This window comes from Corylus avellana, chromosome 3 (genome assembly GCF_965113065.1).
Source record: "Corylus avellana chromosome 3, dhCorAvel1.hap1.2, whole genome shotgun sequence".
Classification (NCBI taxonomy): domain Eukaryota; kingdom Viridiplantae; phylum Streptophyta; class Magnoliopsida; order Fagales; family Betulaceae; genus Corylus; species Corylus avellana.
Genome location: NC_142492.1, coordinates 25,585,358 through 25,599,905, shown reverse-complemented (window position 1 = coordinate 25,599,905; position 14,548 = coordinate 25,585,358). Strand labels below are relative to the sequence as shown.

At 36.1% G+C, this 14,548-nt stretch overlaps 2 protein-coding genes and 1 pseudogene across 3 annotated transcripts; 1 reads left to right on the top strand and 2 right to left on the bottom strand.

Annotated features, from left to right (window-relative positions):
• Positions 1-893: 893 nt before the first annotated feature.
• LOC148586999 (rust resistance kinase Lr10-like) lies at positions 894-3,170 on the bottom strand. Its single transcript, XM_088514192.1, has 3 exons — positions 2,394-3,170; positions 2,102-2,128; positions 894-2,024 (listed from the first exon to the last, which is right to left on the bottom strand). Exons 1-3 carry the CDS (start codon positions 3,094-3,096, stop codon positions 910-912), a joined length of 1,845 nt encoding a protein of 614 aa, XP_088370318.1. The 5' UTR covers positions 3,097-3,170; the 3' UTR covers positions 894-909.
• A 502-nt stretch (positions 3,171-3,672) lies between these two features.
• LOC132174663 (LEAF RUST 10 DISEASE-RESISTANCE LOCUS RECEPTOR-LIKE PROTEIN KINASE-like 2.2) lies at positions 3,673-7,535 on the top strand. Of its 2 annotated transcripts, XM_059586302.2 has the most exons (6): positions 3,673-4,577; positions 4,829-4,870; positions 5,102-5,149; positions 5,414-5,455; positions 6,251-6,517; positions 6,620-7,535. In XM_059586302.2, the coding sequence occupies exons 1-6, from the start codon at positions 3,728-3,730 to the stop codon at positions 7,378-7,380; spliced, it is 2,010 nt and encodes a 669-aa protein (XP_059442285.2). In that variant the 5' UTR covers positions 3,673-3,727; the 3' UTR covers positions 7,381-7,535. The 2 variants fall into 2 exon arrangements, with proteins under 2 accessions (XP_059442285.2, XP_059442284.2); XM_059586301.2 differs by having other exon boundaries at positions 6,251-7,535.
• Positions 7,536-9,750: 2,215 nt separating this feature from the next.
• On the bottom strand, positions 9,751-12,541 carry LOC132174665 (rust resistance kinase Lr10-like; annotated as a pseudogene).
• Positions 12,542-14,548: the final 2,007 nt, after the last annotated feature.

Here is a 14,548-nt window from a genome sequence, read left to right as displayed (position 1 = left end):
ATGCATGAAGATTAATTTTTTTGGTTGAGAGACCACGCCATATCAGCTATAGGGATGAAGATGAAAGGGGGACAATAGTAGGAGTGTACAAGCAAACAGTTATTAACTGTCCAATAACTGCTAACCGCATTTGTTTACGGTTAGCGGTTTTAGAGGTAAGTGGAGACGCTTAATAACTGCTAATCGTCTACCCTTAAATATAATATATTATATTAAGTAGATATAAAAATAATAATATACCAAAAGATCGTTTTGGTGTTTGATGCCATTTTAAATAGGCTCTAAATAGTCCAAAAACCATTTAAAATAGGTCCTAAAAAGAAGCTCAAGGTGTGCCAAAACAAAAAAAAAAATAGGCACAAAAAGTCCAACCTTAAAAGCGGTTATGCAAGACAGTTTTGGGTATCAATAACCGCTAACCAACTATTATTTCAAAACTACTAACCACCTCAAACAATTGTAATTAGATACAATAACTCTTAACTGTAACCACTTGTACACCCTTAAATAATAAGGTGATGAATAGAAGTAGTCAATTTAAAGAAAATCAAATTTACAATTTTAATTTTCTAAACATTATAAGGAATCAAAACAAATGTAGTTGTAGAAATTCTTGACGTGATTATGTGGTTTGACTCTAGGCCTCCAATGAATAATTCTTTATTTAGGTTCACAATTGATTATAGTTTTTCTAGCATTCCAACATCTATTTTTAAGTGTTTTAAGGTTTGATACAAGAAAAAACTTGAAGTCCTTACATTGACAAGATGAAAAAGGTTTTCCCCTTTTCCCACTCTCTCGCTTTGAATAAAAAAATAAAATAAAAAAAATCCAACAAGATGATAAGGTTTAAGAGTACAAGATCATTGCAAACTAAATTATTATCACATACACTAAGTTTACATACAATTATTTTGATTCTGGGATAACCTCCAACTCTAGGTTTTGACGTTTTGTAGGTATATGTGCATTATTTTTTACATGGCCAGTAGAGGCAAATGGATTAGGAGGCATAATTAATTTATCTCCTTCTCCTTCCAACATTTTAACCACATCTTTTATGAAAGGACGATCCACTGGGTGCCATTGGATGCACCAGAGTCCAACAATTGCAAGTTTCTTTGCGATTTTATCATCTTCATCATCCTCAACAAAGATTCTTATGTCTTCTTTTTGTTCCAGGATATTGTAAATCCATTCTGGAAAGTAGACTTGGCTAGTGTTTTCAACTGTAATGTCAACATTTTTCCTCCCTCTAGCTATTTCAAGTAATAATATTCCAAAACTATAAACATCTGCTTTAGAAGACACATTCCCAAAATTTCTAGAGAATACTTCGGGTGCAATGTAACCCATAGTCCCCCTGGCTGTAGTCATGGACACTGCACTATGATCCTTTGAACACAACTTTGCAAGACCAAAATCAGAAATTTTTGGATTGAAGTTCTGGTCTAGCAAAACATTGTGAGGTTTAATATCAAAATGGAGGATTTGTTGATCACATCCTTGGTGAAGATATTCGATTCCTTTTGCTACCCCAAGAGCAATATCTTGCATCTTATCCAAATTAAGAATACAATTCTTGGCATCCGTTGAAGATATGAACTTTTCTAGTGAATCATTTGATAAGAACTCATAAACTAGAGCTCGTCTAAATCCATCGGCGCAGAAGCCAACCAAGCGAACCACGTTAACATGATGGATTGTACCCATTGTTCCAACTTCGTTTATGAATTCTTCCCCATTTCCCTTGGAAGTGTTGAGGATCTTCACTGCAACATAGATTTCATGAGAAAGCTTTCCTTTGAATACTGTTCCATATGCTCCTTCACCTAACTTCTCAGAAAACTGATTTGTAATCTTTTTAATGTCGACATACGAGTATCTTGTGGGTTTGAAATTTCTATAGTCTTCTAAAAACTTCTCAATCTTCACTTGATGTTCTTTTTCTACTTTATCATAAGTATAGAAACGGTAGAGAGCAAAGACAGCAAGTAGTAATAGAAATGAACCTAAGGTGACGCCTGTGTAATAAACATGTGTGAGTCAATAGTTTACATCTCCCAAATAAAAAGAATTTTGTATGACCAAGACAACTCACCCGTGATCGCTAACTTTGATAATGCACCTGTTAAAGATTTAACATAATTAGCTTCTCATTCTACATTTTCAAAAGAAAATATATCTTTCGCCTAAAATTTTCTTGCTAATAGCCAAGTTATATTGAATTTAGACCCCTTGAGGTCAAGAGGGCTAAAGGTACTGTGCAGTGAGTTCGCATATGTTTATCAAACATTTTATTTTATTTTTGGGTGGAAATGAATGCACGTTGGCTTGAAAACTGTACATGAAGAAATTGAGTAGAAAGGTGGAAATTGGAGAGAAGACAATACCTTCGAGGAAGCATTCGGTTTCTAATGCAGTGCTATTATTCTTCAATCTGCATTTCATGCCTTTTGCTTCACAGTGTCCACATACTCGTCTGGGCCATTTCAGTTCAAGATTTTTCTCATCATCACCGAGCACTGTAGTACTTGGAATTGATCGAAGAGTATACATCTTTGTACAAGATGATAGGGGTAAGTCCATGAGGTCACCACGTTTATCGAAGGCATAAACCTGGTGTTTTTGGGTACTAAGACAACGGATAAACCTGAATTTTACTTCTCTTTGGGAACAATTGAAGAAGACAAAGTCTGTAGGGCCAGTTGAAGAAGATTCCCCTGAAGACATAGTCTGGTCTTCAGGGGAATCTTCTTCGAATTGGAAAGGCGAGGAAGATAAATGGAGTCTCCTAAGCTGCTTTGGAATACAATGAGCTGGATCATATAATTGAAGTACATGAGATTTGTAGTCAATCCGTTTGACAAAAAGCTTGACTGAATTCGGCAGCTCAACCACTGTATCGTTTGTATCAGTGCAGGAGAGATTAAACCCAGGATACCCACAGTGCTCTGGCTGACTGTTAACCCGGAAGGGAAATCGGATGACTGGGCCAGGAGCTCCACACGGCAATTCAGCACACCCCTTACTTTGGCATTCTCCAAGGTCTATGATGAAAGCCACAAACAACAAGAAGAAGTATGAGAATTCCATTTCTAAGCAAAATATCCAATCTCTCTGCTCTGGAATGCTTCCCAGAGATATATAGCTAGGCTTTCTCCAGTAAATTTCGGATGAACTTCTCTTGGACTTGGAGTCTTGGACAGTTGGACTTACGTAGTATTGGTGACTGTATGAACCGGCTGTGGTCCCAGTTGGCGTTGTTTGGTAACCACTCCAATGCACATGGCTCCGTATTGAATGCATCTCATCAACCCATGCTTTGCCTTTTTTTTTTCTAATCACCCATGCTTTGCCTTTGACAGTACATAGTGCAATGTTGCGATGGGTTTGGCAACATTGGTTACCAAACAACGCCAAATGTTTTTCAATAAATCCGGCTGTGGTCCCGTTTGGCAACTGACGGAGGAGAGATTTCTTGGACGGTTACTGTAGCTGGTGGAAAAAGAGAAGCATAGTACAGCAGCGCCAGTCCTCACGGGATCATGAACATGCAGGCTTGTCTATTTTGTTTTTTCCACACCATTTTCAAAAAGTACGGCTGCAATTATTTCTTTATTCAGAAGGGCAATTATTTCTTTCCCTCCCACAAATTATTTACAGGAAATCTTTTTCAAACCGGCCTCTCTGCTCTCTCACTCTCTCTATCCTAGTATCTCCATCCATGGTAAGAGGAATACTCTTCCCTGCTGGACTCTCGGTCGTAATTGTGGTTCTTGTCCTAGTCCATGAAGCTTGCAGTGGCAACGATAGTCATCATCACTCATGTCCTCCTTCTTCCTGCGGCAATATCCAGAATATAAGCTATCCGTTTCGGTTGGAAGGCGATCCACCAATGTGCGGAGATCAAAGGTATAATCTGTCTTGTGAGGATAACCAAACAGTGTTACACTTATTTGCTGGAAAATATTACGTACAGGAAATCATTTACAGTGACTACACAATCCGAGTTGTAGACGCAGGTATTGAGAAGGACAATATCTCCTCCATCCCTCGCTATTTTCTAAACCGCTACAATTTCAGTTCAGGGGATCCGTATACCCTATCTTATCCATCTAACATAAAGGTCCTTTGTAATAGTACTGGTCAGTACGAGCAGTTAGGGAATGGCAATATGCCAGCAACGGGTTTGGTTTGGGTGAAGTGCGAAAAGCCAGTGATTTCTCGTAAGTATTTGGACACGTCTAGTTGCTTGAGTAATGGAGTGAAATCTTCCAACTCTTCTCTATTCCATTCCAAGAGCTATCGATATGTTTTATTTTCCGAATATATATCTCTAGACGATTTGGGGGACTCTTGCCAAATAGAGCAAATGTTTCCGAAAGCGTCGTTTATGGTTAACCTAATTAGTTGTCCATTCGTTTACGATCAAGTGGCCGATGGTTTTAAGCTTTCATGGGTGCAAGTTTTGTGTGATAACTTCACAGGAGATGACATTTGCAACCTCAATAACGTGAATTTCCCTGATCAGTGCGGCCTTCCCAGTTCTAAACCATCCGAGATACTTGGAAAAGGTAAGGTTTCTATCTCACAAAATTGTTTGAAGGATAATACCGAATGGCTCAATGACATACAACTGGATGAGTTGTGCCTGACGATGACACTAGTAGAGGAGTATAATAGTCATAAAATGGGTAGAGATTATATTTCTTGTTTAGCATGGGCCAGGACAAAAAGTTGTTTATGCGGCCCAGAGACTTTTGAAATTATTTAATCTACCTTTTTCAATTAATTAATTAATTAATTAAATTTATCTATTTTATAGGTATTGGAGCTCTTTACAACATATTAGTACCGCAGATTATACGTAAGATTCTGTATCTCTCATTTGTATTCTTTTAGCTCATTATTTTATAGGCTGTGGAGCATGAAAATAGTTTCAACGTGCAAACAAGATGAATATTAATGGCATTTACAAGAAAAAAGACAATTACTTATACATTGTAACTATATTTCCAACTAAAATAAAAATTAAAAATGCTATTTTTTTTTTTCCGAGTTTTCAAATGCTGATGTTATTCTTTCTTTGCCAAAGCAGAAGACAAATTTGATTGGCTTTCCGGAGATGATGGGCCATACTATGAAGGTAAGGTTTCTATCTCAAAAATTTGTATGTGAGTGGTGGGGTGAATGCCAATCAAAGACACGCAGCATAAATTTATCTATTCATATATGTGCAAATTAAATAGTCAAACATGTAAATATTCTAACGTTTATACGGTTATTTATTCTTTAAGCATGGCCAAGGGGAAAGTTGTTCATGGAATTTTATTAGACCTTAAACTTTTCAAATTATTTAAGTCACTTTCTTTATTAATTAAGTAATTTATATTTTTCATATTTCTTGCAGACTCTTTGGCAAAACTAACGATAATCATGATCAACTGTGGCGGTAAGAACCTTTTTATCTCTCGTTTGATCTTTTTTTAATTTTTCTTCCCTTTTTAATTAATTAGCAAATAATTAGTTCGACTGTGAAATATGAAATATGTTGAAATGAAGGAGGTGTAAACGAGCCGAGCTTGAGCGAGCTTTCTTTGTTTGGGCTCGGCTCATTTAAATTTTACTCGAGCTCAAGGACAAGTCAAAAAAATCGAGCCTGAGCTCAAGCTCATAATAAGTCGAGGCTTTTATATTTAATTTATTTATTTTTATTATAAATTTAAACTTCAAGTACTCTTAAACGGCTCAAGAAGCCAGCTTGCATATGAACATTTGCTTAGCCTGACTAGCCGAGTATGGAGCCTGAGTCAAGACAGTAAGACACTTGGTTTCGAAGGATGCTATTAGGAAAAAAAAAATCATCAATTTTTGATATTAATATGAGCAATTATGTGAACAACTACCAATTCGAGTCTTATACTAGCTGCTCACAAGCCTAATCAAGTCGAGCCGAACTTGTTTCGTTTAATATTCGAGCTAGTATTTGTGTTCACGAAATGCCTCATTTAATAATCGAGCCGAGCTTATACGAGTTGATCCCGAACTCACTCGTGAATGGCTTGCTCATTTAACACCCCTAAAAGGCAAGATGAAAATATTATTCACATGAAAAAGAAAACAAAAATTGTGATTAATTACGAGGATTTAGAAAGGCGGTGGGTTGAGCTGTAATAAATAAGATGTTGACATTAGGTCATCTACATTTTGTTTTCTTATAATATATTTTGACAATGTTCTTTCACAGGACTATACCTTGCAGCAAGAGTTGTATTGTCGATTCCCTGCGTGATTACGTTTTTGATATATAAATGGCGTAGAAGGCATTTATCAATGTACAATGTTGTTGAAGAATTCTTGCAAAGCCACAATAATCTCATGCCACTAAGGTACTCTTACTTTGAAATTAGGAAGATGACCAAAAATTTCAAAGACAAACTAGGCGAAGGAGGCTATGGCACTGTATTTAAAGGAACACTTCGAAGTGGCCGACTCGTAGCTATAAAAATGTTGGGTAAGTCCAAAGCTAATGGACAAGATTTTATCAATGAAGTTGCAACCATTGGAAAGATTCACCATGTTAATATAGTGCAACTCATTGGTTTTTGTGTTGAAGGATCAAAGCGAGCTCTAGTATATGAGTTCATGCCTAATGGCTCCCTGAATAAATACATATTTTCCCCAGAAGAAAGTACCCTCCTAAGCTATGATCAAATGTTTGATATAGCTCTAGGAGTGGCTCGTGGAATTGAATATCTACATCAAGGATGTGCCATGCAAATTTTGCACTTTGATATCAAGCCTCACAACATTCTTCTTGATGAGAATTTTGCTCCAAAGGTTTCTGACTTTGGCTTGGCAAAGCTATATCAAGTAGATGATAGCATTGTCTCTTTGACTGCTGCAAGAGGGACGTTAGGATACATGGCTCCTGAGTTGTTCTATAAAAACATTGGAGGCATTTCATACAAAGCTGATGTTTATAGTTTTGGAATGTTATTGATGGAAATGGCGGGTAGAAGAAGGAATGTAAATGCATTTGCAGACCATTCAAGCCAAATTTATTTCCCTACTTGGGTTTATGACCAATTGCATGATGGAAAAGACATAGAAATTGAAGATGTTACAATGGAAGAAAAGAAAATAGTTAAGAAGATGACCATGGTCGCCTTATGGTGTATACAGATGAAGCCTAGTAATCGCCCTTCAATGAACAAGGTCATAGAAATGCTTGAAGAAGAAGTTGAAAGCTTACAGATGCCTTCCAAGCCTTTCTTATCATCAGTAGAGAGCCCCATGAGGGATTCTGGAGAGGATTCAAATCAAACTTGCTCATCAATTCAATCAAAAGAATCAAGTCAAACAACTCAGTTTTAAATGCAAATTAAGTGATATGAGTCTCCTCAATTGCATTCCCATTAAATAGGGGCAATTAGTGTTCTCATCTATATTTGATAGCACAAAGATGCTTGATGTTTATGTGTAGTAAATAAGACCAGTTCCTTTGATTTATGATAACTTGCCTTATTGCATCATTTCTTTTGTTTGAAGTCTATTTTCTCATATTTAACCAATGAATTTAGTTTCAGTTTGAGAAGGTATGGTGCTATTCTTCTCATCCCCTGCTTTGTAAAATTGGCATATCACAATTCATAAGTTTTTGTTTTAAACGTTGAAGAGAACAAGCTAATCGAGCAACTGTGTTTTCAAAGCTTTGGAAGTATAGAGTGTTTAAACAATGGTTAAATGTTTAAGTCACCCAAGAAAGCTTTGGATCTGATGTATGTGTTGGGTGTGCATTGATTAATATGCTTGTGACAATATTTAAATTTTACCATATAACATGCTTGAGAAAACACAGGAGAAGAATGAGGTTACTTGGACGTTGATGATAACTTAGTTCATGCAATTGGAGTACCCAAGAAAGGCAATAGATTTGCATTTGGATACAATTTTGAGTGGTTAGGTACCATCTTAATTGGTTCACTCTAAGTGCATTTTTATCAGCTTGGGTGGAGTTAGAATTGTTCTCCCTTGGGCAACAATTGCATTCTTGGGTTACTCTTGTGGGGTTGGCTTTAATTAATGCTTGCGCGTGTGGCGAATAAATTTGTTGATGATTCAAGGAAAGTGCTCAATCGGATATCTAAGAATCTTTTTTAAAAAATTATTTTACAAAGAAATGAGAAGATTGAAGAAAATACAGGCTTCATGACTCACCTGCACACTATGACAAACTAACACAGAATGTCAACAAGGATTTGTGTGTGCATGCCACATTTGTCAAGTAGAATATGGTTCATGAATGAAACTAATCAGCCCCTACATGATCAAAAAATTGTAGCTCTGTGGGCACGTTGGAATTGCTCATCAATCCTGTTGGCGTGGAAATTTGTCTAACCTGCAAGAACAAAGTACTGAATACATTTGCAGAATTTGTTTCACAATGAACTGTGCTTGACGATAGTAACTTTGATCTCTGAAGAATCATATAGAAAATCCAACCTTTTAAGTAGAATACTAAAATTGCGAACTTTTGATTTTCAAATGTAGTTAAGACTGTTTTTTTACAAACAATGAATCAAACACGAGCTCTTCTGGAAACATCATATGACAAAGCAGATAATGCAAAGGATGCTACAAGACTAATAGTGAAAGCCCTTTTGATGTTTCTCAGTAGAAAGAAGGAAGACTTTTGAAATTCAACAATGGAAGAGATGGTTCTGAGTTGGTGATTAAAGGACACAATGTAATGAGAAATTGACGGCTACAACATTTTTATGGTTCATTGCCAAATGAAGATTTTGATTTTCTTTTTTCCTTTTAATTTTCCTGGATTTTGTATATTCTTTTGAGCCTCTTTATCTAAGAACTTGCAGTTGCTCGAGATCATAGATGATTTGTTATTCATAATAAGAGAAGGCATGTTTTTTTTTCTGATGAATTTTGTTTCCTAATTAGTTATCATTGTTGGCAGCTAGTCCTTAGCAGCTCCAGCTCGTCCCTGACCAATTCTATACATGAGTTCCTTACCAACCCACTAGTACACTTAAACGATTGAAAGATATGATAAAGGTTTGAGGTTTGAAACAAAACTCCAAGAGAGATAAAGCAACAAAAGCTTTCAACAGTAGCTCTCTTAGCACACAACAAAGGTTTGTTTTGGTGTTTAATACCATTTAAGAAAAATGCTCTAAAAAGAGCCCCAATGTGTGTCCAAAACACCAAAATAAGCCCAAACCTAAAAAGCCATTATGCGATGCATGGGTTTCAATAACTATTCATCGGTGGTTATTTCAAAAATATTAACTACTTAAGGTCATACAGTTATTAAATTTTGATAACCGCTTAAGGCGATAACAGTTGCAGTTAGAGCTAATAATCGTTAACCGTAACCGCTTGTGCACTTCTTTATAATAGGGTGACGAATAAAATTACTCTATTCGAAGATGATCAAATTTGCAATTTCAAAATTTGTAAACATTTTAAGGATTCAAAAACAAACGTAAAGAGTTGTATAAATTCTTAACGTGATTATGTGGTTTGACCCTGGGCCTCCAGTGAATTAATCTTTATTTAGGTTCACTATTGATTATAGTTTTCTAGCTTTTCAACATCTAATTTTAAATGTTTTAAGGTTTGATACAAGAAAAAACTTGAAGTTGTTACAATGAGAAGATTAAGGTTTTAAGAGTACAAATTCATTGCAACATATATTATTATCACATACACTAAGTTTACATGCAATTATTCTGATTCTGGGATGACCTCCAACTCCTGGTTTTGACGTTTTGTAGGTATATTTGCATTATTTTTTGCAATGCCAACAAAGACAAAGGGATTGGGAGGCATAATTAATTTATCTCCTTCTCCTTCCAACATTTGAACCACATCTTTTATGGAAGGACGATCCACTGGGTGCCATTGGATGCACCAGAGTCCAACAATTGCAAGTTTCTTTGCGATTTTCTCATCTCCATCATCCTCAACAAAGATTCGTATGTCTTCTTTTTGTTCCAGGATATTGTAGATCCATTCTAGAAAGTAAACTTGGCTAGTGTTTTCAACTGTAACGTCAACATTTTTCCTCCCCCCGACTATTTCAAGTAACAATATTCCAAAACTATAAACATCTGCTTTAGAAGACACATTTCCAAAATTTCTAGAGAACACTTCGGGTGCAATGTAACCCATAGTCCCCCTGGCTGTAGTCATGGACACAGCACTTTGATCCTTTGAACACAACTTGGCAAGACCAAAATCAGAAATTTTTGGATTGAAGTTTTGGTCTAGCAAAACATTGTGAGGTTTGATATCAAAATGGAGGATTCATTGGTCACATACTTGGTGAAGATATTCAATTCCTTTCGCTACGCCAAGAGCAATATCTTGCAGCTTATCCAAATTAAGAATACGGTTCTTGGCCGCCGTTGAAGATATAAACTTCTCTAGTGAATCATTTGGTAAGAACTCATAAACCAGAGCTCGTCTAAATCCATCAGCACAGAAGCCAACCAAGCGAACCACATTAACATGATGGATTGTATCCATTGTTCCAACCTCATTTATGAATTCTTCCTCATTTCCCTTGGAAGTATTGAGGATCTTCACTGCAACATGAATTTCAAAAGAAAGCTTTCCTTTGAATACTGTTCCATATGCTCCTTCGCCTAACTTCTCAGAAAATTGATTTATAATCCTTTTAATGTCGACATACGAGTATCTTGCCGGTTTGAAATTTCTGTAGTCTTCTAAAAACTTCTCGATCTTTGCTTGATGTTCTTTCTCTACTTTATCATAAGTATAAAAACGATAGAGACCAAAGATAGCAAGAAGTAATAGAAATGAACCTAATGCGACACCTGCATAATAAACATGTGTGAGTCAATAGTTTCCATCTCCTCAATAAGAAGAATTTTGAATGGCCAAGGCAACTCACCAGTGATCGCTAACTTTGATAATGCACCTGTTAAAAAGATTTTAACATAATTAGCTTCTCATTCTACATTTCCAAAAAATAAATATTTTCACCTAAAATCTTCTTGATGATAGCTAAGTTATACTGAATTCAAACCCCTTGAGTTCAAGTTGTAGGCTTCCAAGAGGGCTAAACCAGTTGCGCTTTGATTTTCTTGATTTAATGTCAAATTAAATAATTAAATTTATCTATTTTTATCAGATTAAATTTTTTAGGTAAGTTTTAATTTAACTTAGTATTAAAGTAGAGATAATTCACCCTCATTTTAATTAAAACATATCACATATTGGAACTCACCTATTAATAAAGGATTAAATAATTAATTAAATTTATCTCTTCTTATTATCTTAATCTTTTCAAATAAATATATGCTAATCTTTGTACAATTCTACATAAATCAGTTGGATGAAGGAAAACATAAATCAATCAAAAACACAAAACACTCTAAAAAGAAATTGTGTTGATCGAGTCAATAAATTAAAACACAAAACATAATTGGTTCAAAATAAATCTGGAAGTTTAAAGAGGTTGAATCAATAAATTATGTCGGCTTGAAAGTTTGAAGGTTGAATCAATAAATCTGAAAGCAATCAATGCATGTCGGCTTGCATACTGTGAAGAAATTGGACAGAAGACAATACCTTCGAGGAAGCATTCGGTTTCTGATTCAGTGCTATTATTCTTCAATCTGCATTTCTTGCCTTTTGCTGCACAGTGTCCGCATACTGGTCTGGACCACTTCAATTCAAGAATTTTCTCATCGTCACCGAGAATTGTAGTATTTGGAAGTGATTGAAGAGAATACATCTTTGTATAAGATGATAGGGGGTAGTTCATGAGGTCATCATCTGTATCGAAGGCATAAATCTGGTGGTTTTGGCTACTAAGACAACGGATAAACTCCAATTTTACTTCTCTTTGGGAACAATTGAAGAAGACTAAGTCTGAAAGGCTGTAAGAAAGGGAATCTACTTTGAATTGGAAAGGCGAGGAAGATAAATTGAGTCTTCGAAGCTGCCTTGGAAAGCAATGATCTGGATCTTATAATTGAATTACCTGAGATTTGTAGTCAATCTGTTTGACAAAAAGCTTGACTGAAATCGGCAGCTCAACCACTGTATCATTTGTATCAGTGCAAGAGAGATTAAACCCAGGATACCCACAGTGCTCTGGCTGACTGTTAACTCGGAAGGGAAATCGGATGGCTGGGCCATGGCTTCCAGACCGTAATTCAGCACACCCATTATTTTGGCATTCTCCAAGGTCTATGATGAGAGCCACAAACAACAACAAGAAGTATGAGATTTCCATTTCTAAGCTGCTCTGGAATGCTTCTCGGAGATATACTATCTAGGCTTTCTCCGGTAAATTTTGGATGAACTTCTCTTGGAATGCTTCTCAGATAGTAATGATGACTGTAAGAACCCAAGGAAAGTCAGCTTCCCCAATGTCTGACATAGTAGATTTAACATGTCTGAATTTTCGTGTCAGAAAAAAATTTTGTCGTGTTATTTTTAAACATGTAGGTGTTTAACATCGAACCACCCGTAAGTTCTTTGTGTTCATTCTCTCTATTGCTTCCGTTTATTCCCCCATATTTATTATTTCAACACTTTGGTAATGGATTGAATTCTTCCAACTCTTCTCTATTCCATTCCAAGAGCTATCGATATGTCCATGTTTTATATTCCCAATCTCTAAAGGGTTTGGGGGACTCGTGCCAAATAGAGCAAATGTTTCCAACAGTATTTTACCCAAGTACGTGTACAGAGGTCTACGATCAAGTGGCCTACGGTTTTAAGCTTTCATGGGTGCAAGTTTTGTGTGATAACTTCACAGGAGATGACTTTTGCTAGCTCGATAACGTGAATTTCCCTGTTCAGTGCTACCCTCCAAGTCCAACACATGGTGCGTACAGAATGAGAGAAAGAAAGAAGAAGAAAAAAACACACTTTTCAGTTAATCTTTGCACTATATTTTAGACCATTTTTACATTGGTTTTTCTTTTTTTTTTCTTTTTTTCCAAGTTTGCTAATGTTGATGTTATTCTTTCTCTGTGGAGCAGATTCATCGAATAAACTAACAAGAAAACAATGAAAACAAAGAGAAAAACTAATTCTCTTATTCAATGAATGAATTGTGATTACATTGACTTGTTTATATACAAGATGATTAAGCTAACAAATCAGCAACTAACCTAACTGTTGTGATGCACACGTGCATGAATATTAACTAACCAGCTGTTTATCTAAAACTGTAAAACTAACTAATAAATAGATTAGTTTAATACAGTTTGATACGCCCCCTCAAGTGGAATGTTCAGCAGGATGGAAAATATTGATGACATTCAACTTGGACAACATAGAATGAAAATCTGTGCGAGAGAGAGGCTTGGTGAGTAAGTCAGCCAGCTGATGCTTGGACTGAACATGCAGTGTGCGAATCAAACCAGTAGCAATTTTCTCTCTCACAATGTGACAATCAATTTCGATGTGCTTGGTGCGTTCATGGAAGACAGGATTGGCAGCAATATGAATAGCAGTTTGACTATCACAAAAAACCAAAGCTGGTTGATGAAGTTGAAGCTGCAAATCTTTCAATAAAGCATGTAACCAAGTAAGCTCACAAGTGACAGCAGCCATGGATCGATACTCTGCTTCAGCAGAGCGTCTTGAGACCGTATGTTGCTTCTTGGATTTCCAAGAGATTAGAGAATCTCCTAGAAAAATACAAAACCCTGTGACTGATCTGCGACTATCAGGACATCCGGCCCAATCAGAATCACAAAATGCCTTCAAATGTAATTCTGAAGAAGCTGAGAAGAAAATGCCCTGTCCAGGAGAAGATTTAATGTACCTAAGGACCTTGTGTGCAGCATCAAGATGAAGCTGACGAGGAGAATCCATGAACTGACTTAATAGTTGCACAGAATATGATAAATCTGGCCTTGTAATTGTAAGATAAACCAGCTTTCCCACAAGTCTTCTGTAAGTGGTTGGATCAGAAATCAATTCACCTTGTTCTCTTGACAACTTGAAATTAGCTTCCATAGGAACAGAAGAGGGTTTGCATGCAAGCATTCCACAATCATCTAAAACTTCTAAGGCATATTTCCTTTGTGATAAGGAAATGTCCTTTGCACTTCTTGCAATTTCAAGCCCTAAGAGAAACTTCAATTCTCCAAGGTCTTTTAAACTAAAAGCAGAATTGAGAAATTGTGTAAGCTCTTCTATAGCTAGATTGTCATTACTTGCTATGACAATATCGTCTACATATACAAGTAGAATAATAAAAGAGGTTTTCTTTACTTGAGTAAAAAGGGAGTAATCAGACATGGATTGAGTAAAACCATGTTGTATAAGAGTAGAAGAGAATTTAGAAAACCATTGTCTTGAGGCTTGTTTAAGACCATAAAGTGATTTCTTAAGCTTGCAAACTTTAGATGAATCTTTCAAACCAAAACCAGGAGGTAACTTCATAAAAATCTCCTCATCAAGGGAGCCATGCAGAAATGCATTATTGACATCCAATTGATGAAGATGCCAATTCTGAATTGCTGCTAAAGCT